At 40.4% G+C, this 22,805-nt stretch overlaps 2 protein-coding genes and 1 long non-coding RNA gene across 5 annotated transcripts; 1 reads left to right on the top strand and 2 right to left on the bottom strand.

Moving 5' to 3' along the window:
* Positions 1-589: 589 nt before the first annotated feature.
* On the bottom strand, positions 590-14,552 carry adgra1a (adhesion G protein-coupled receptor A1a). Of its 2 annotated transcripts, none has more exons than XM_027289723.1 (6): positions 14,434-14,552; positions 9,070-9,197; positions 7,405-7,528; positions 6,001-6,152; positions 5,388-5,483; positions 590-5,298 (listed from the first exon to the last, which is right to left on the bottom strand). In XM_027289723.1, exons 1-6 carry the CDS (start codon positions 14,434-14,436, stop codon positions 3,801-3,803), a joined length of 2,001 nt encoding a protein of 666 aa, XP_027145524.1. In that variant the 5' UTR covers positions 14,437-14,552; the 3' UTR covers positions 590-3,800. The 2 variants fall into 2 exon arrangements, with proteins under 2 accessions (XP_027145524.1, XP_027145525.1); XM_027289724.1 differs by lacking the exon at positions 14,434-14,552 and adding an exon at positions 10,535-10,581.
* A 117-nt stretch (positions 14,553-14,669) lies between these two features.
* Positions 14,670-18,736, top strand: LOC113747906 (uncharacterized). Its single transcript, XR_003463983.1, has 4 exons — positions 14,670-14,753; positions 14,961-15,092; positions 17,468-17,592; positions 18,668-18,736. It is a non-coding gene; the product is annotated as an uncharacterized LOC113747906 (long non-coding RNA).
* LOC104935193 (transmembrane protein 26) lies at positions 17,767-22,705 on the bottom strand. Of its 2 annotated transcripts, none has more exons than XM_027289735.1 (6): positions 22,441-22,705; positions 22,214-22,277; positions 22,041-22,124; positions 20,765-20,967; positions 20,556-20,635; positions 17,767-18,932 (listed from the first exon to the last, which is right to left on the bottom strand). In XM_027289735.1, exons 1-6 carry the CDS (start codon positions 22,626-22,628, stop codon positions 18,682-18,684), a joined length of 870 nt encoding a protein of 289 aa, XP_027145536.1. In that variant the 5' UTR covers positions 22,629-22,705; the 3' UTR covers positions 17,767-18,681. The 2 variants fall into 2 exon arrangements, with proteins under 2 accessions (XP_027145536.1, XP_010749301.1); XM_010750999.3 differs by having other exon boundaries at positions 17,775-18,932; positions 22,214-22,310; positions 22,441-22,700.
* Positions 22,706-22,805: the final 100 nt, after the last annotated feature.

Below are 22,805 nucleotides of genomic sequence, written 5' to 3' on the forward strand. Positions count from 1 at the left end.
ACACACAGTAAAAACTGTTTGTAACGGTGACATCCAGCGTCCTGCAGATCATCATAAGGTTATCGCTGATTATTATAACTCCTTATGAATTCTCCTTTCCATCTTTCCTTGACCTTGTGACGTTTTCCATCGAGGTCAAGGAAAAGTGGTCAGGAAAGGACTTAGGAGTTAATTTTACAGTGACTTCCTCTCACTCTCTCCCGGAGCCACTTTGAAATCACACCGCTTGTGAAGGCGTAAGGTCAGACAATGACCTGAGAGAGGAAATAGAGGAAGGCCAGGACAACACGTATACTGTGTTAAGGACTTGGGCTATCACAATACACATATTCTGGTCATGTGTGTGTGTATCCAGCTCCAGTTCTGTCATTCTTTCTTTTTTTGGGCTAAATAAAAATACAATTTAAATGTATTGAGGCTAAAAATACAGGATCTGCCTAGAAAATACACAGTATGTTTTTCAATTTGTAGAACGTGACTCACTCCCCCATATGAAGCTGCCAAATTTCCCGGGGAAAAAAAAAATCTGAGATTCCTCGATGGTAGCTTCAGCCTGTTACAGAAAGAGAACAATGACTCATGCTGTGTATCACAGTAAATCTTTATTTCTAGTGCAGACAACACAGTGCTCATATTGGTACTCCCTTTGTTTTACAAGGTGTCACATTGTTTCTTTACACTGCCGAGTGTAAAAGAAAAAATCCACAATAGAAGTGAGAAATGAAAAATGTCACATTAAAATGTTTTCATGTTTGGACAGCATCCTTCAGTGTCATTTCAACACTAACAGGTGAACCGGTCCTCGGTCTGGGATGAGGCCTTAAGCTGTCGCAACAGTGGGACATGACGACACATCACATGTACACAGTCATCAACGTCAGGCTCAGGGTTAGTGTCCGTAGATGATCACACCTACGCCTACATCAAACTGGGATATGTTGACATATAAGTGAACATCTGTGTTTAACTCACAATATACACTGTATAACAGAGTGATATGACTCTTTAAAGTAACACTAGTTCTGGTATGGAGGCCTGATTATCGCCATGAAGTAAATTCAAATGTATGGATGAGTTTTACTGAGCGACTTCTGCACTTGTTCCACTTGTGCCAATAAATACCATGAACCAGAGAGTTGTTTTATAAAGATGACTAGGAGAAGCAGGGCTCACCGTGAAAAGCCTGATTTCAGTAATCCTAGAAAACTGACCCAGGATCAGACCTGACAAAATAATCCTAACTTTCTCTAGCTCTTTCTGTAACTGCATCTTTCTGGCTTCATATTTGTGTCTTGTTTCTAAATGCATTATGGAATATTTTGAGCAAAAGTCTGAGAACGCATAACACAGCATATAATTCTTTACATTTCTCTACAAAACTGCTTTCATTATTTTTCTGTGCTAAACATGTCCCATTATGTGCTCAAAAAGGTGACACAAATATGATTCACTACATATCGCGGTCAGTTTGAATTTGTTAATGAAGGCTGTGAGACGGGGATAAAAGCTCTTAACATTATTTTGTCAAACTACTATTCCCAAGATGCACCTTTGATACACCTTTCACTGCCCTAGTATGGTGCTAGGAGGTGATCTAGCTCACTAATTAACACGCCACATTTATTTTTTCAATCCATACACAAACCAAAATGTAAACATGACAACTCTTTAGGGGGCCTGAACTTTATGCTAAGCTAGGCTAATCACCTCCTGGCTTTAGCTCAACACTTAACACAGTCATGGGGTTGATCTGTCTTCGCATCTCTCAGGCATGAAGTAAACAAGTGTGTTAGTGTAGAAGACTGTTTCAGTCTGACTGATGGCTTGTCACACTGGCACACAGACTCATTTAAACTGCTTTATGAAACAGAAAATGAGCTGCTTTAATTAATGTAGCGTCATGAAACAACTCAGTGGTGAAAACATATGGAAGTTTCTGGAACGACTTGAAAGGGTTGCTGATGATTTTCGAAAACCTGAGTTCAAGTTTGTATGATGCTACAAACTGTATGATCTCTAAAAACTCATTGAGAATGAGTTGTGTGTAGTTTCTCATCATCACAGTGAAAGCTGGCACATCATTTTGGCACTATACAGAGTTTGTGCTTTGTAGCACATTGCACTTTTTTTTTGGAATTATGATCTCACCATGTGAGGGTTACTGTAGTACATACTAGTGCAATATTTGTCAGACAAGAGTCTATTGGACTCCATTTGGCAGCATACATAAAGTGTCTCCATAGAAAATCTTCATAGGCTTCATAAATTAATTTTATCAAGGTAAATAAATGCAAAATTCTGCAAGGGCGGATCCATAATCATAAACACATAGAGCACAAACACACCACATTTGTATGTACCTACTCATGCACAGTTGCACATAAAAAACACATGCTCACACTGATTCACGTGTAACCACTCATAAATTTATATTGTGTCTAGCAATGCTATTAGAAATGTAATAACATTAACAAATATAGTTTTTGTTAAATGATTAATCCAAGTATTTAAAGGTGCAAACAGTAATATTTTACCACCGTTTAAGTTCTTAAATAAGTCTTTACAGATTGACTTGTTTTCTGGCATTCTTGACCCAACTGGGGACCTGAGACAGGGCAGGTTCAAATTATATTCAGTCTAATTTAATGACTCGATGTATTGCGCTTCTTGGCCATGCCCGTCCATTAATTTCTGTCTACCTGTGTTGGTGTTTTCTCCCTCTTGATGTCAGTTTTAGGTCGTCCAAATATAAGTTGAGCGAGTACTCGGCTAAAACGATAATGTATCATCAGAGTGAAATATGTCATTATGCATTTTCTAATAAACAACTTTAATATATATAATAATAAATAAATAAATAATCGTTATAAAAAAATAAAGCTGTTCTGTAAATAGTTTTCTGATATACAGTATATAGCAACTTTTGATGAACCCATATCAATTTCAGACTTAAATTGGCAACCTCTGTCAGTCCCATCCATGTCTGGTTTACGCCACCAGTCCAAGTATAGATATGGATACTGATTAGTTGGTTGAACAGATACAGACAATGGTGTAATTCTAGTTTCTTGGTCAAGGGCAAGGTCAATGCAGTTTCTAGTAACTGAGACCCAACTCAGGACCTGAGATCCTGGGCCGGGTGGGTCTGGTACTCAGTCTAATCAGATAAGGTACCATGGTGTTGTCGAAGGTCTCATTTTTGTATATCAATTTGTCTGATTCCTAAGGGGATCCAAGTGGACTCTCCATCACCTCTATCCTATATCCTTAGTCTGTTTGTGGGTCTATTTAGATTGGGTATATATTCTTTTGAAAATAGATTTATGCACATTGAGTTTGGTCTATTAGTTTTCCAAGTTTTTAATCAGTAAATTCTTCTAAGTAAGATTATTCCATTTACCTGACCTGTATGTATTTGAAGTATTGTGGAGCAGCTGATACACACTCCATAGAATAAAAGGTCCCAACTTTGTTGTTGTGACCAAAATAAACTACTGAGCTAAAGTCTCTCTTGAGAGAGACATACAATACTGATTGCAACTTTAAACTGCTTGGAGCAAAGAATTTATTCAACATTAATTCAACCTTTCTTGCATTTGAATGTTTCTTATAAAAAACGATTAGTAACACACTTGAATATAAGTTTGTCATAAAGGGTACTGAAGTATCATCAGGACTGAAGGCCTCACTGAAAACTGAACCTATGCTTTAAGGACAAAGCTGAAGGCATTGAGACCAAAACATTTACGGGGCGATTCAATTACAGGGCTGCTGGAGTGGAAAGTACAAGCATAATAGAACTATACGGTGGTTTCATTCTTCCATGGGCCAGTTCGTATGTTTCCTGTGGCATCAGAACCAAACAGACTGTCTTCTTGCAGGCTCCTATTTCGGCCAATGGTGCCTCGTCGGTTGACAGTGGCGTGCTGTCGAGGCAGAGTATTTCTTGGGAAACCTTGCTGCTCCACCTCTACGCAGAGAGTATCCTTTTCTTTGTCAGTTTTCTTTGACATGCAGCTGTATGTGTTGGGGTCTTGCTGATATTGTAAATTGAATGCATCAGGTTTCTCACAGCAACTTGTACTGGAAGAGTGATCAGCTGAACTGTACATGCGCCACTGGCAGGTGTGGACCCCATGAGAGGGCTGGAGGAGACTGTGACAGGAAGTAATGCTGTCATGCATGTTGTGTGTGTGGCTGCGGCAGGAAGTCATTGAGTCTTGTACACTGTGACAGGAGGTCTGGCGTTGCAAACTGTGAGAGGAAGCCAGCTGCTTATCCAAGTGAGGGCTGGGGCAGGGAAGCTGGAGGTCTGGGTGTGGGCTGTTGGAAACTAGAGGTGAGCCATCAAAGTGGTATGCAGCATGAGGACTGTCCAAGTGGGAGCTATGCATGCTCCCATCCATACTAATGGAATTCATGTGAGAACGGTAGTCCTGAAGGCATGGTCGTGGACGATTGAAGGAGCGTGACTTTGTTCTGTTATTAAGGCAGCTCTGTAGAGGCAGAGTTGGACGAGGAAGCTCGTCAGAAAGCGTCTGTGGTCGTGGTGAGGTTACTGACTCAGTGATAGGTGAGATGGGGGTTGGGGAAATGGGACCCAACATGGTTACGCAGCATGGACCTGTGTGATTGGGTGTGGGGCTCTGTGGAGGGGGTGTCATTTTGTTGTAAGAACTCTGCACAAGTTGAGGAGAGAGTAGTGGCTGCTTGCCTGAGCACGGGGAGCTCAGGTGGCAGTGTGGCTGATGGAGCTCTTGCCTCTGGCTCTGTCCTTCTCCATTCCTGTCCTCGGTCTTGGACTTAGATGGACAACAAGCCCACCAGCGGTGCCATACATCATCACGTTTGGCACAGTGCTGGATGAGAAGGAAGAGTCCTAGAGTGACACAAAAAGCCCCATACAGGCAGCTGAATATCATATCCAGGAAGTGTCCCAGAGATACTGCCAATGCTCCTAAAGCCCAGGTAGCCAGGAACAGAAAGAGAGTGAAGGCTGTGGCCCGGAGCTGAGATTTAAATGAGTGCTCATTGGCCAGAACTGACACACCAGTTGCAAATGGCGGACAGTCCCCAGCAAGCCCCGAAGCTCCCCCAGTGTCGGGGTGGCAGTGATGGTTTGACTCACTGGATGATAACTGCTGCTGCTCCTCACTCAGAAGTCTCAGCTCATACTTCCTCTCTGGGTGGCGTTTCAGTTGGATGTAGGTGCACAAGAAGTACAAACACATGACTAAGACCAGAAGACCCATGGGGCCATAGAAACCTCCCAGGCTTGGTTCCCATGCCATCCAACAACTGAAAAAGACAAAAGTATGAACATTTCTTTATTCTATTCATTAAGCAATGAATGAAAACATGATTATTCAGGAATAATGAGTACTTACTACAAAGCATCATCCCTGCTGCCGTAGTTATCCATACCAAATGCTGCTGTAATTCCAACAATTATGAGAGGGATTCCATCACTTACAAGATAAAATCTGCAAAAAAAAAATAAAAACATGAAAATGAATAAACACTGATGCTGGCTTGGGGATTTTGCATGGTAACAGAGAGGCAAAAGAAAATCCAGCTATCTCATCTGGGCACCAGATGCAACGGATTGCTATGAATCTGGTACATCTGGTGCCCAGAAGATGAATCTGACTGAATGACTTTGGTGATACTTTTTATCGAGCACTACCATCAGGTCAAAATCTTAATTTGTCCAAAACCTAGGTTCATGATCAAACACCTGCAAAACTAATGACATTCCCATCAGCCTCAGCTGTACTTTGTGTTCGGTGGTACAAACTACCATTAATAAGTGATGGAAACATCTTGAAAATAATTCAGTGCACTGAGATTTGTCTGTGTGTGTTGACACGGTGAGCCAATGGGGCAGCATCAAGTAACTGAGTACTGTTGTTAACTTTTTGCAAGTCTGAACGATTTAATCAGAACATCGCTCAGCCCAGCTGTGCACAAAAAACACCTGCTTACTAACTTACAGCATACCTGAGTACAGTTGGTTTGGTGCGAGTCTGGGGCGGCCCATTCCTGTCCTTGGTCCGAAGTGGGTCTTTGGAAACATCTTTAAAGAGGTTTCTAGCAGTAAACGTCAGCCACAGCATAGTAGACAAAGAGGCATAGTGGAGCACGATTCCAACCTAACACAGATAGCGATGTAAACATCATTAAAGCAGTATGAACCATGTCTGTGCATTAGTGTTTTGTGCATGAGATCACCATACCACCAATTATTTTTGCATCATGCTGCTAACTAAATAGTTACAATATTATGTAAATAAAGTGGCTGAGGACTGAATAAATGAGCACGGTCATCAAATAAACAGGTCCTTACAACTTGTCCACTGAATCAAGGTACACAGAGAGTCAGTGTGTTGCTTTGCTTTACTCAATTATTTTTGCACTGAATTAATTAATGCACTGAACGATACTAATACTGTGATCACATTTAATTCATGATTCACTTTGGTTAGAACACAGAAAGGCTGCGCAGATACAAAATCATTGAATGTTTAGGAAACTGCTGTAAAGTAATTACAGTCACTCATGTTACATACAGGATGATTTGTAGAAACTTAAACTATATTTTTTTATTATTTATATAACACATATTGGGTTAAACTATATTTATATATTAAACTATATTTAATTAATTGTTTAGTTCAGTTACGCTCTTGTCCTACCCGTGTGAGGATTATTTTTGTCCACAGGACCTTCATTTTACAAAATTCTGTGTCTGGATGTTAAAATGATTCCAAAGGGTTATACAGGCATGCCAGCCCAGTAGGTGACCATAAAGTCTACATCAACGACATGTCAAATACCAGAAAAGAACATTCTGAGTGTATGCAGTGAGCTTATGTTCCTAACAGCACAAACTCTTAATGTGCAAATCTGCACCAACTTTTTCAAAAAGTCTGCATTAACCATTTCGATATATAAGTTCATAGGACTCTTAACATTACCATTGTGAGCATATAACATGCTAATGTTAGCTTTTAGACACTGTGCCTAAACACAACCTCACGGAGCTGCTAGTGTTGCCGTAGACTCTTTGTCTTTTTTCAAAGAAAAAATACAGTCCAGTGGGGTTGAATAACTTTCAGCCAGAACAAAGTTTACACATGAGCAGCCTGAACATAGAAACCAGAAAATAGCAAGCCTCAACAATTTCCGCTCATGGAGTAAAGAAATGGTAGTGATTTAACTTCACACTCAGTGAACATTGGCTTTGAAGCCTATAGCTGCCAGTGACCTTAAAGCTGTCTGAAACTGCTTAACCAACAACTGAGGAAGCTTTCAGTTCTCTTGGGACCATCACAGTGCAGAACACATTTTTTAAAGTGCTGAGATATAACACTATGCTGAGAAAGAAGGAAAACAACAACTTACAATTTGACACACAAAAGGGAAGTTGATCTGATTGATGCCCCCGGCAAAAACTCCAAATGTCAGCCCCGTGTGAAAGAGGAAGTTGAGGAGTGTGTGCCAGCCATTCCTGCTGATGCGGATCACACTGCAAATGATGAATAGAGTTACAAGTTACAAAGATGGATGTCCTCTTATCTACTATGTATCCACTGCTAGGCAGTCACAAAAGTGAGTTGTAGAAACGAATGCTTTATTACTGTGGACCGTCACACTGCAGTCATCTTCATGAGAAATACTGAAGGGAAAAAGTAACATTCACCTGTGTATAAGAGTGACAAATGAAGCATTCATGTGAGTGTAATGAGATGTAGCATAATGATTTCTTAATTCAAACGTCTGTTTAAATAAATATATTATTTAATTGAAGGCCTATTATTAAAAATGTTATACTTTCCAATGGTTTCTTGCATCTTGACTAAAAGTGTTCACTGTGAAGATTCAGAGATTTAAATGTGCGTGTTTTTGTTAATGAATATGTTTATATCATGAACTATTTGTATGCTACACTTTTTTTATATTCATTATATATATTGGTAAATGGAAACAGATTATATTCATACACTACTTTTCTTGTCCACTGATCCCTAAAAGTGTTTACAACACTTGTAACATTCACCCATTCACACATTGATGCTATTCAAGGTGCCAACTGGTCATCAGGAGTGATACAGAGTTTCCTATCCAAATTGCCATCCACACGCACAGATGGCACAGCCATTGGGAGCAATTTGGAGTTCAGTATTTTGCCCAAGGACACTTCAACTGGACTGGGGGAGCTGAGAAACGAACCAGTAACCCTCCAATGACAAGAAAATTTACTCTATCACCTGAGCCACAGCTGCTCCATTGAACCTTTTGCTGCAGCAGTCTACAAACCATAAAATAAGAGGATACACAGATGACAGACTATTTTACTTACAGAACCTCAACACATGAAACAATTAACCTATTCAGATTCAGAAGATCCTCTAAAACTACTACTACAACACCATTAACTGGTTCAAATTCACAGTTACCTGGAATCCTGCAGCTCTACCATCAGCCATCTCTCATAAGATACCAGGGTATTAATATTTAACCCAAGCTGTCGGAGCTGCTGCACTTTTTCAACCCACTTATGAATGACACAAACACAAACAGATGGATGAATCTACAGTCCTCACTAACTGGCAGACTGCAGTCACCAAGATGACAATACTGCCAAAATAAATAACTATTTCAATGATTGTAGTGCACCCACCATCCTCACAAGGTCCAACAATAACAAAATTCTGCTGGTAAAACAGAAAACTGCTTAAAAATATAAATATTGCTATAGCTCTAACAGAGTTGTGGAAATTACTGTATCACAGTATGAACAGGAGGAATGTTCAAGACCTCAGTATGCTTCAAACAGATCAGCGTGTTGTCCGACCACGTCTGAAAGGTGAAGTGGTCACAATGACCAGAATGAAGGCATTCATGCTGTTGTGCTCAGCTGTTCCCATGAAAAGTAAAGACACTTTCAAGAGGAGCATAGTGAGGTCTTGACGGTGACCATTATCTCTTTCAATGTACAGTATATGTGAGATTTTAAATCATTGATTTTAAAATGTGAGGCTGTTCTTTACTACATCTTCTTCTCACCTGTGGTGGACAATATAGGTCATGATGGAGACAAGCAGACAGAGCAGCATGACTGCTGTGCAGGCATACACCACTGGATGCAGGTAATCACCGGGGTATGGTGGGAAGGACAGGACTCTCTTCAAATCCTGCAGAATGACACAAGTTTACAAATAGAACACAATTATTAGATCCACAAAAATAGATGACAGAAAGCAAAAGACATAGATATACGCCCTCTTTCAACAGAAACAAAAAACAAAACAATGCAGACTGAAGATGATCTGATCTGCTTCAGTGCTACCAAAAGTTATTACAAAACTGTACAGATGGTCCTGTGTTGATCTGAGCCAATCAGGACGTGGACAGGAGTGTGTTGGTGCATTGGTCTGCCTACATTATTCAGTTTAAAGGCATTTTGAGTGTTATATGTTCATATTGATATTAATCTTGTGTTTTTGTCTTAATTACAGAGCTGGACTTGGTTAGTCTAAACACTGTAAACAGACTGATGGAGCTAGCCTGACTATAAATACGCTTACTGACACCTCTAAACTCACCAACTACTGTAATATGTTGTGTGTGATTTTTTTATTCTGTGTACAATCAGTATAAATATAAATCAGTATAAGTATGTTTTAGGGGGCGTTACATGCTGGAACTATCGCTAAATCACAGTTTACGTCTGTGCAGTGTCTCCTACTGTAGTTAATGTGGTCGGATGCAGTCAGTGAGCAGCTCATGATTTGGTATACAAGCATGATTTAGCAAATCTGGCAACCTCACTGTGATGATTTTATGATGTGAAAGTGACACACGACTCAACAAAACTGCACACAGTCACTGCAGCGGGATGTTCAACAAGACAAGAAATACTTACAACAGCTCCACCTAAGACTACTAATTCTTTCTGTTCCTTTATGAACTCAAGCAGCTGAACCTGTAGTTCTCTGTCTTCAGCTTCTGACACGGATGCCAACATGCTACAAGCAAACATACAGCCAGTGCTGCATTCAACAATGTTACCATGGACCATCAGCACTCATAACATCCAGCCTCACTCATGCTCATCAGAATGACTATATGAAGCCTGCAGACTTGCTGCTGGAGGATGGAATGTTCTGCATGTTTCCAAAGCCTTGCACAATTACTCAAGCCTCTTTAAATATGAGTGCATTAATGAAATCTCCTAATGGGGTCCCAGGTTCTAACAACACACACCGAGTGACTGGAAAAATGAAGCTACGTGTGCATTGTAGTGCAATGTCAATGTAAATTAGTATAATCATATTATATTGAAGCCCCCACCCCCCACCCAGCCTGTCATGGATTTAGACTGTACTACAGCTTACTGTATTTGTAGAGATGCCTCACTGCCCTGACATCACTGTCTTAAAATTACTCGCTGCACATCATCAAACATGTAAAACATGATAACAGGGATTCCACTGTCTCCTGAAATATGAAAAGCAAAAAAGTTCATTACCAGACCTGGTTGGGGGAATTGTAGCTGTGTCCACTTTTCTCCTTTGAGAACCCGGCTGCACTTTTCTCCAGCCAGATACTATCTAGTGATCTGACAGGATGAGAGGAGCTGGCCATTATTAAAGACTTAATCCACCAGCTGATAATGTAATAATGCTGTAAATATGGCTTATTTTCATTATTGACTAATCTGAAGATTATTTTCTCTTAATTGATTTTTTTTGTTTAAAATAGTAAGAACATGTAAATGCCATCACAATTTCCCAAACCCCAAGATGAAAGCTACTTTTTTGTTTAACTAAAAAAAAATTTCTAATTAACTATCATGCAAGACACAATCACATTTGAAAATGACATAAAGCTGCTTTAACTGATTTGAAGGATTAGAATGCTTCTTCCACCAACGGGTATCTAATCAAAGAGAACTCACTGTCTGCGGGTACACTACCAAACTCTGACTGCAACCAAATTTTAAAGCTGCATATTACCATTCTTTAACATTGATATGGTGAGCGTGTTAGAAAACACTTCCTCGTTTAAACATCCAGCAGGAGAATCTATGTTTATTCTTCTTTTTCAGTCGTTCTGTTTTGGTCTCCATCCACTTGAGAACAACCTTAGTGAAATGTGTTAAACCTAAATTGACAATAGGAACTTGTATTTCTATGTAATGTTCTTTGATATTATTATTGTAATCTGTTAGTACTCCCAATCCGATGAAATCCGATGATATATATATATATAGTCTGTATTCACTACCCTTCAGCTCTGTTTTGGTCACTTTCTATTCTGCCTCTTTAGCCACTAAATGCTAAAGCTAACCAGCTAGTTTGCTGCTGCTGCTGATAAATGCTAAAGCTAACCAGCTAGTTTGCTGCTGCTGCTGACAAGAGCTGGATTGATCTTACTAATAAGCAGGCAGACTGGTGTACAGTAGCTCATTCTGTCATACCAAAGGACCCCCACTGTCACCCAAGAGCTGTCACACTACAATGTCACAGTGCCATATCTCTTCATTAAAACACAGCCAGTGTAGCATACAAACAGTTCATGATAGAAACATGTCCATTAACAAAAACACGCACATCCAAATCTCTGTGAATCTTCACTGATGACACCAAACTGTCCACTTGCGTTACAGTGTATGCACATAATGACGCTTGTGTATATCGCCATTGTCACTCTCCCCTTGAGTGGCAAATGCGCAAACAAACAGCATCTGTCATCATGCGTTTACTGAGAAAAAACATTGAAATCGGTGTGATCAACTGCAGATTCAGAAAGAATGCAATGTATTCTGGTTGGTGTGGTCACACACTGGTCCCACACAACAGTGAGACACGACAATCTTTTGTTATCAGTCTGAAATGATGGCACCCAAACATGAAATTGATCATGTTAAAATGATTCCTTCATCTACGCTTATGATTGACATTTTGTTTAGTCCTTTTGGATGATAGCAAATCCATGAAGCTACCAATAAATACGTTTAATAAAATGTGAATTGTTGCACATGTATTAATGTTGTTTAGCCGAGCTCAGACTTAGCTGTGGAGGGAGGGATGTGAAGGAGGCTTAGAGAACGTGACTCATGTACAGTAAGATGATGTGCATCTCCTGGACAGGTGTAGCATTCCCTCTGTGTTAAAAGGTAAAATGTGCCTTTAAACAACAGTTCAGGCCTTATCCTTCTATTCACTGGAACACACTCCTACATGTGCATAATTCAAGCTGAGGATTCCCATGGAGGCAGGAATCAAGAGCTAACTTGGCTCCGTCTTTACGACAGCGTCAACTCGCTTTTCCTTTGTGTGCAAAGGCCTTGTATTTTAGAGACACTGTCACGTCTTTCTCCTTGCATCGCTTTCTTACTCTGGGACAGCATGCTCTCCCATCATGCTCTACTGAACAGCCCATCTATTAGACAGAGCATGACTGATTAAATCCTTTGCAGATCCCATAAAATGGAAAAAATAAATAAATATATATATATATATATATATATATATATATAGGCGTGCACACACAGCAGAGATGGGCGCGCACTACACTCCACTTATCTCAGCTGACTGCCCGCACGCTGTGCCATGAGGTAAGATTTTGTAATTAGGCTTTTGTTCTGAGTCTGAATTTAGAGCATCAGAGCTTTTCATCAGCTGACAAGTGTCGGCTTACAGGGACTCCAGATACAAAATGAAAAATCTCATTTTTTTCTAAATACATCTGACTGCTCGAATCATCCCTCGTTTGTATTTTCTTCTCGCTCCTTGGTTTTTCTTCCGACTGCTAACATTTCTGTGAGATGTTCAAGCTAAATCGAACACTGTTGAGGATTATCGATCTTGAGTGGTTCAGACACATTTCATTAGTATCAGGAACGTCCTGAGCCGATATGCTTGATGTATTAGGGCTTTTTCAGATTTATTGGTGTCATCTACAATAAAGTCTGATTCTTTTTCAATTCAGCTACACCAACTCTCAAGAACACCACTATGTACTCCTAACTAGGGGTCTTTATGGCTCCACATTTTTGGACCTGATCTGGAATGGTTCAGTGGAAAACCTACATGAACCCAACATGTAAAAAGAGAAGGATTTTAGTCCCAAAGGCCAAGCTAGTAAGTGACTCCTACGTAGTCCATGTCTCCATGTACTTAGGCACAGTGGTGCTTTGAGTGAAATGCTGACATCACTTTGCTAACATACTCACAATGACAATGTTAGCATGTTCATGTTTAGCAGGTTGGATGTTTACCATATTAACCATGTTAGTTTAATCAGTGCATTAGTATAGCTGAGGTTGGTAGTGGTGAGGATGAGGATGGTAAGGTGGTCATTAGTTTTTCTGGTGTTTGGTCAGAAATTAGGCAAATGTGACATTTGACTTGAGGGGGCTGCAAGATGAAAAGTCAGAGCATCACAACGTTATTGTAATTCATTTTGAAGGGAACATGAATGTCTTTAAAAAATGTAATGACAATCCACCAAAGTTGTTGAGACATTTCACTAAAAACAACACTAACCTCATGATCCTGAAGCAAAAGTCACTAAAGCCATGAGGATACAGTACATCCTATGCTCACCAAGAAGGTGAGCATAGGTCAATTTTTTATAACAACTCATTCTGTATTTGTTGAGAAATTTCACTTAAAACTGACCAACAGACTGAAATTGCCACAGAAACACACCTTTCTAAAAAAAAAACAAAGCTCCAAAACACAAAGCTCCTACACTTCCCATAATGCATATTCCTACTTTCTGTTAAAATGTGTTGTCTCCAGATCTGGGTCAACGTCACTTGAGTAATTTTGTTGAAAGTGTCATTTAAAGCCTCCAAAGACACCGTGCAATCATTTTCACAGACTTTGGCTTGTAAAATGAGTGAAGTGCACCTTTAATCAACACCTGTCCAGTTACCAGAAACTACCACGACTTTAATAGCTAACTAATTAATAACTAATCAGAAAAAAAGGTTGCAGAGACAGGGAGGTCAACACGGGTCCAAAGCTCTTTTTATTTTTATTTTTTAAATTTGGATTCTGGATTTATCCAGCCCTGCTTGATGACCTCTGTTTCTGACATGCAGCTTTAAAAGTACTAAGTGCTTCGCCTGAGTTCAACGGTTTCAGTGAACATCATCTGACAGTGAGTGTCAGTGAGCAGAGCCATGAGTGACAGAGCAGAAGTATTTCAATAACACCAGCTGGAAACTACATTTAAACTTCAATATTTCAGTATGTGTCTTGTGGTCTGGAGGATGAAAAGGATAGAAAGTTCAATTCATGTATAAAATCAAATCAAATCTTCACCTGGATTTGAAACACATTTAAACCCTTAACAATGAGGCAAAGCATCAGGTCTGATGATGATTATAAGGGCACAGTAGTCAAAGCCTCTCACCATTAGCCTTAGTGGAGTTACTCTTGAGGTGTGAAGCTCTGGTCTCTCCCGGAGTCTCTCCCTGCTGCCTCCCCCTCTCTTACCCTGCTCCCTCCGGCTCCATGGAGAGGAGGAGAATGTAGAATCAAGTTGTCGTTCTGTCTCAACAGAGGATGATCGGATCACAGGAGTTTGTCCAGCTCTGAGGCTCCAGGAGAACCGCTGACGGCCAGCCACGGCCTCCCGGTCCCGACTCCATCTGCACGGATCAAAGCAGAGGATTCATCGTTAGAACAACCGAGCCCACACTTTGCATCCTCCTCCAGCTTTGAATGACACGAGTGAGTGTGGGCGGCGGGGAGGAGGAGGAGAGATCAGGTTCAGGATTCATCACACTGTCACAGTAATGTTTTATTACAGAGGCGAGGTGAAGCCTGCTCAGCCTGGCTCGGTTCTGTTTGTTTAGTAAAGAAACGTGCTTATTAACATGTTCTGCGTCTGCGCTCTGACTGTGACTGCAATCAGAATTATTCAGCTATTTCCCTCAGTGCTCTCCATCAGAGATCAGATGACACATCATGAACGATATGTGATGAGAAAGCAAAGGGCTGAGTTACCTGCAGTGATGTCTTCTCTCCTCTCAGCTGAGCAGAATCCGGACCAGACCCTCCTCGATCCAGGTCAGAGAAGATAGTGGCTGCGCTTCATTTGCCTGTAACGATGTGCCGCATGTTACGTAGGGAGCCTGGGCGGGGAGTGGAGGGTGTGACGTCTCAGCTGACATTCAAACAGGTTGTGGAAAATGTGATGGGAGCTATCATGAGGATTAGGATACAGAGAGCTGTTAGAGTACATGTAGTGATCTGCTACACATATTTCTATATTTCTATTATCTAATCTATTATCTAATATATATATATATTATTACCACCATATATATTCATACACTCCACCACCTCTTTGGAATGTGACCATAGACAGTATAAAACATGGACGTAGTGTCCTTGACGTCAGTCACAGGTGGTAGCTCTGGTCATTGCCATCTTGGCAGTTCTGCCTGCCTCAGTCGCCTCCGGCTAATCCAAAAATGGGCACAGAGGTGAAGCGTGGGTGTTGCTGAGGTTGGCTGAATCAAGCCTGGCTGCTCAAACAAGCCACTTGTGCTGACAATAAACGCAGCTTAAGCCTCAATTTAATTTGAACAGGTGAGTTGTATAAAAATTCACCCTCAGTACAGTTGTCATGAACGGGGAAATGTACTGCTCGTCACACAGCCTGAACTGCCTGTCATGTGACAAATGAACCAGAGACTTGAGGACACATAGTTGAGTCGTGAACTAATCATTTCTGTTTCCTGTCCTGACTGAGCTTATGCAGCTGCCATGTGACGAGAGAGCATTCTGCATGAAAATGAACGAATCACTCACTGAGACTACTCATTACTCCTGAGTCATATAAAAGACTGGTTCAAACTGAACAATACGTTGACACACTACACCTGAAGTTGGATAATTTAACATGAGGGCTTATGGAGATTGCCTTATTTCTGGAGCCAGCCTTGATGTGGCCATTCAAGGAACTGCAGTTTTTGGCACTTTACTTCAAGTTCATAGAGGTTGCCACTTTACTATAAAGTGCAACCAAAGAGGAAGTAGAGGTGCGCCTGTATGTCTGTAAGTCTGCACGCTCCACACTCTTTTCCCATTTTTTATTAGCCAGGCAGGACTGCCGAGATGGAAACAACCAGAGCCACCACACTGTGCTTCACAGCTCTTCAGAAACCTGTGGGACTATATCCATGTTTTATACAGTTTATGGGTCGATCAAATGCCCCAGACAGAGCACCAGCCTTAGAAATGTAAACATGTTTATTTCTGCTGTGAAGATTTTAACATGGGGGCTTATGGAGACTGACCAAGCAGTAACCTCTGTCGCTGTGAAGTGACGCCAGCACGGAAGTGCCAAAAATTGCAGTTCCTTGAACAGCCACTTGAAGCTGGCTACAGAACTAATCAATCTCCTGCTAGTCAGTTAAAGGCATCAAGACAGATGCACACATGCAACAACAACTCATGACATCAAACTCTGGTGATTAAATTAGTGTATGAGATGTCCTAAATCTCCTGCTATATACAGTAGAGGAAGACTCTCCACAGCCTGCCTCACCTGCTTCCAAAACCCCTGCTGCCTCTGAGGCAGGATCTGGTCCAGGTGAAAGATTAGCCAAATGGCAAAATATCCATGTTTCTATTTTCAGCAACCAAAGCCCTTACTGTACAGTGATAAATAACCTTTGGCTGGCCAGCATTTGTTTCATAAGCTGTTGTTTATGAGTTAACATAAACTGCTTGACATTTGCAGTTTTGGACAGTGCTTGGGTTTCTGTTTATGAATTGTGTGTATGTGCATGTCTGTTATCTGACTTGTTACAAAATGATTTCTCTGCCGTGTGTGTGTGTTCTCAAATCAGGTAACTGGTCAAAAGCAATGGCATTGAACAAAACAACTGTAATCTTAAAAACAGTTTTTTTTATATGTATGATTTAATACAAAGAACGGAGGGTTTGTCTCTTCCGTGCTCTTGTGTACACTTGGCTGTAAGTTACATAGTTCCTTTTAATTAACAGGCAGGCATGGCATGGGCAGCTTGGCAGTCCTGCCTCTTAAAAATAGCCAAAAATGGTTTTATCAAGAAATATGTCTTCATCAAAAGCATGATGTCCATGATATCACAAGCGATTTTTTACATTTGTCACATAATAAGCAAGATTCTTATACATGCTAATATAAATACAGTACATTACCTATGGAAAATTACGTTTTGTAACCAGCCTCAAGTGGACATTCCAGGAACTGCAGTTTTTGGCATTTCCGCATTGGCTTCAGAAGTTGATGGCTAAATCCATGTGACACAAATACACAAAGTGACTCATCAGTGAAGACTGTTTCTCTAAACCATCTTTGATTTAAAGGTTCAGTGTGTAGGATTTAGTGCCATCCAGTGGTGAAGTTTCAGAATTTACCCGACTGAATACCCCTCTCCTCTCCCTCTCAGTTCAAGTGTGAAGGGGAAACCACAGTGACAGTGAAACTTCCACTCCGTGGAGGAGGACCCGCTCCCTCTGCAGATATAAAGGCTCATTCTAACACTACATATAACAGAACTATTCTAATTTTCAGGTGATTTTACACTAATGAAAACATAACTATGACGATTATATTTTATTTCTGTCAATAAATCTCTGTAAATGTTACACATTGGACCTTTAACAAAGTATCCTAGGCCTGCTGTTCTTTGTGGAGGAAACTCTAGTGAGAGATGAATAAATGAACAACGTAAGTCTAATATTGTTTTTGTCTTTGATTTATACAACAGAGTGAGAATAAAATGAGGTTAAGAGGAAATTAAGAACATACAACTGCAATATGTAAGAACATCATGACCAAGAATATCACTGAGAGAATACCAAGTCAAGTATTTTAGCTGAAAGGTCAGAGATCCTCGCACACAAAGATGTTCAGAGTCTGACAAAGAGTAATAAAAGTAACATACATTTATATAGTTCCTGTCCTTCATTTGACGTATTCAGAAATATTCAAGTTGATGACCTAAAAGTGCCTTGAGTTGTTGGAAGACTAGAAAGGTGCTATATAAATACAGCCCATTTACCATTCTACTTAAGACCGGTTCCACTTGCATGTAAGGACTAATATCTGTATCATGTAAATAACAAAAATGAATTTGGGGACTTTCAAAATATTTTGAAAACAGAAGATAACCTCCAAGACTGATAATAATCTACAGCCCTGATTTAATTCAATGTTTTCAGCACCCTCTAAGCTCACAGCATACAAACAGCTTCACAGCAACCTAAAAGGACTTTTACTTTGCACTTCTTCCACTGAGAATGAAACAACATAACTCCAAAGCAGAGACTAATTTATTACTTAGTTTCTGATCTTTCAACAAGAATTATGTCTTCATCAAGATTAACACATGAGGTGCACGGTGTCACAATCAATTACTTTGCAAGTGATTGTTACTTTTGTCACATAATAAGTAGGATTCTTATACATACTAATATACATACAGTACATTACCTATTGAAACTGCGTGGCCTTTAGTAGAAAACTGCAGTATCTTTCATAGTAAAATAGCAAGTTAAGAAAAAAGAATTACACTAGAATGTGACATGCAATCACGATGGCACATCAAGTAACACAGTAACATCATTACTGTAACCTTCTGCACTAGGATAACATCCAAATTCAGGAGGTCTTGTCACAGATGAGGACACAGAGGCGGTAGATGTTGAGAATGACAACCAGGAAGTTTTTGATGGCGAAGAAGATCAGCATCTGGTGTACCACATTGAAGTAGATCATGACAGTGAGGCGGACCACCAGGAAGGGCCCATCCTGGATAAACAAAGCTTCCACAGTGCTCCAGATATCAGTCCTGAGGTGAGCAAGGCGGGAGGGTGCAGGTTCGGAGAGGTCGTCTGAGGACGCACCTATTACTATTGAGACAAAGGAGGAAATAACTTTGAGTTGACTGCATTAGCTCAGTTGCAATCTGCCATATTCTCATTGGAAAGATAATTCTAAACTATGGTCGTTGTTGGGCGAGCTACTTGGAACGTGTAGTGAGATAACCTTAATGCCAAGCAAGTCATTGCTTTGCTTGATGTAGTGAAAAGCTGTTGTGGAAATAATGGGTTTCAGGTTTCAGAGTGCACTGCCGTGTTGCGTCTGAAAGGGCTCATCCTGAGCAGTTTCTTAGCAGATTCTGTTCTTTTTTATGGAGCTGCACAGTGGTACATTAAGTCAAGAAAGTTATTTTCAGGCATGCAATTACCCATATAGGCTTCCGTAGTTCATACAGTAAGCACACAAGAGACTTCTGCCGGCCAAGCAGTTAACTTCCTGTTTAGCCCTCTGCTAACTTGAACAAATTGTGTCAATGAGTCATTTCGTTGTTACGTTTAAAAAAGCTGCTTCTGAAAAAAGGTCTTTTTGGGCCAGTCATGTATCATGTGCCTGGGGCTTCGGATCTACCCATAGACTATAAAATATGGCCATAGTCTTCGTGATGTCCCCCACAGGTTTCTGAAGAGCTGTTGTAAAGCTCAGTGTGGTAGCCCTGGTTGTCTATCTTGGCAGTCTTACTTTTGCTGGTTAATTTTGTTTTGTAGTTTTGTACCTTCTTATATTTTCTACTTCCAAGCCAAATGTGGAAGTGGCAAAAACTACAGTTTCCCAAACGTCCTCCTGAGGCTGGTTACAGATCAAGTCAGTCTCCATAAGTCCCCATGTTAAAATGTCCAACTTCACAGCAGAAATAGGCATGTTTACAGGTTGGTACTAAATACAGTTTTGGTCTCTATAGCTAATTTCCTAAATGCTTACGGTACTGAGGGTGAATTTTTATAGAACTATTAAGAATAAGAATTAAGAGCACGGTCACTTTGATTGACATGTTGGTGCTGTCACCCATTCGCTCATTTTGCCTCAGCTTCACCCATGCTCCACGTCTTTGCCCGTAGCTGGGAGGCTAGCTAACAAAGGCAGGACTGCTAAGATGGCGGTGACCAGAGCTACCACATGTCACAGATACGACGTCCATATTTATGCTGGCTATGTTCACAGCAACAGAGGTTGCCATTTAGATCTACTATATTGACCACACTACTGCCTGTATTGATACTGAACGTTGGACACAGATATTTTGTCAGTGAATATTCGTTTGCATATTGTACATAGTGTTTTTTTAGATACTTCACTTATTTTCTTTTTTTTCTTTTATCTCTGCTGATATTTCCTATATTTTAAATATACTGTATTTATTATTTCTATGGATATTTATATACTGGGAAACTCGTTTTTAACTGCACATATGACAATCATCAAATGTGAATGTAATTCCCAGAGATCCTGTGCTGCTACATGTACTGTATTGGCCGTTGGGATCTGTACAATGCAATATTTAGGTGCCCATAAAAATAAATGTGGCTGTTCTCATCAACAAGCGGTGGAGATGCTCAGTGGTTTGTAGATGTGTCTGTGCAAAGCAAGATGTTGCTGATAAAAAGCACTGTATCTTTAGCAAAATCTCAACTGAAAAATAAATAAATGTACTGAACCTGAGAAATGCAGTGGAAACTGCAGCATGCTCCAAGTCCACACTGCCAGAATAATGTAAACCATGGCTGGACTGCTGTCTCTGTATCACAGACACACACACACACGCACACACACACACACACACACTTGTTTTCACTTAAATCTTTTACAAGACAAGTTAAATGTAACTTCTTCCTTCTGTCCTGTCTTTTGTTCCCTTCTTACTCACTTGATGTCAGACAGTGACTCAGAGGTGAACTCGAGTATGTCAGCAGCAGTGCCTACAAAGATGAGCAGTAACTGCGAGAGTTGGTCCCTGGTCAGCTCTCCAGCAGCCGGCAGCAGCCACTTCCCCAAGATTAGTAAAATGAGCAGGATTTGGTGTAAAGCCAGGATCCAGTCATTGGCACACACTAAAGACAGAGGGATCCCCTGTGTAGTGTGAGACATGGAAAGAAGTCATAGAGAGAAACGCAACAGGATCAGATGTTGTTCAGGCATTTGCATGATTCACAGTACAAAAAAATATAATCTCATATTCTTTCAAAGAGTAAATTATTAACACCATTCTGTAACGCAGTACTCTCTGTTCTGTCTGTTTAAAAGTATCACCCAGTATCACTGCCACACCCCCAAGTACACTTCCACCTTACTGCAGCAAGGTGGGAAGTTGCTGTTTAGTTACTCTTTAAAAAGAAGTCATTCCCAAGTCCCAAATAGTTCCAACATTTTGGGAATAAGATGAGAAGATCAGATTCACATCTTGGGTCAGGATGTGGTTAGCTTATAGCATAAACACTGGAAGAGAAAACAGGGAGGAAACAACTCCCTGGATCTGTCCAAAATTAAAAAATATACAGACAATAATCTAAAATTACCCAACTATTGACAAGACGTCCCGGTTTGGCCAGGGCACGTTTTACTATCACTTTTAATCAATGCTCTAGAAATGATTAGCGGTCAACGTTAAAGAAGTAATGTGAGTTAAAATATTCCTCTTTAGTGAAAACTGTGAAGAAACTCTGGTCAAAAGATAGAATATATTTCACAGTGCAGACGTGTTCAGCTTGTAATTGTTTTTATTGAGGGTGGGTCATTTCATTAAAAGCAGCCGGCTCTATGAATGTGCTCGGGTTATAAGGGGAAAAAAAGAGCAGCGGCCTCACAACAGCCTCTTTGAGGTGAACCAGCATTACCAAACACTGTGCAAAAAAAGAGCCCCACTGTCTAGACGTGAGGACACAGAAAAGCAAAAACAGAAGTGCAGAAACTACTACAGGGAGGATCCGAGCAACAATAACGATCTTTATCATTCAGTAACATTGAACAATCTGTTCAGACCACAATCCTCCCCTGCCAAACAATATGAATCTGCTGAAATATATGTAATATATTAATAATTCAAAATTGACCTCTGTAACTGAACACTCGTCTCTGTTGTATTTATTTGAACTAAAGACACGTTTGAGAAAAGGATTCAAATTTTTGTTTAACCTCAAACCCACCTGGAGTGGCTCACTGCCATTGGTTGAGTTCATCCAGAGTCTGAAAAGACTCTTAATATTTTCAGTCGAGTCAAGTTTTTCACACTACAATGAGAGAAAATCATCAATGAACACAGTATTATGCCACGAAACCAGAATAGGAGATATGTTAGAATAAAATCCATGCATGATACCGTTGAGTCAGCTGATTTGTTCTCCAGGTGGTGAAGCTCTAAAATCCATAATGATGGGATAATACTGATGAGAAAAAGGAAGATAGCTGGAGAAAACCTGTGGGGGAATAAAATCATTCCTGAAATATTATTTTAATCTTAACTTCTATTCCCTTTACTGGACTTTACAGCCAGCCAGTCGTATTTGAGCTGAATATAGGATAATGATGGAGTACAGGAGCTCATACCATTTATAATCGTTTCCACTCCTTCTTTTCAGGGTGAGGATCATCTCAGCCACCAGAGGCAGGTAGAGGATGGTAAGAAACCAGTAGAGTCCATTGTTCTTCACCCACACCACTCTCCACACCCCTACGAGAGAGATGAAGATAAAGAGACACCTGGTCACCACAGCACAAAAGAACTTGAAGAACATTATGAGTCCTGAGTTTGAGAAGCACACTGGAGGAGCTCTGGCAGTCCTGGCTACTGCAGGGGACAGAGGAGTTATATGTGAAAGGTCTGAAGGAGTTCAGTGTTACACAGGGTGGAGAAAAAAAGAGCTGGGGCACGCCTCCAGAGACTACTATGTTTTTGTTTCATGCAATGTTGC

The sequence above is a fragment of the Larimichthys crocea genome, chromosome XVI (assembly GCF_000972845.2).
Source record: "Larimichthys crocea isolate SSNF chromosome XVI, L_crocea_2.0, whole genome shotgun sequence".
NCBI classification, from domain to species: Eukaryota; Metazoa; Chordata; class Actinopteri; family Sciaenidae; genus Larimichthys; species Larimichthys crocea.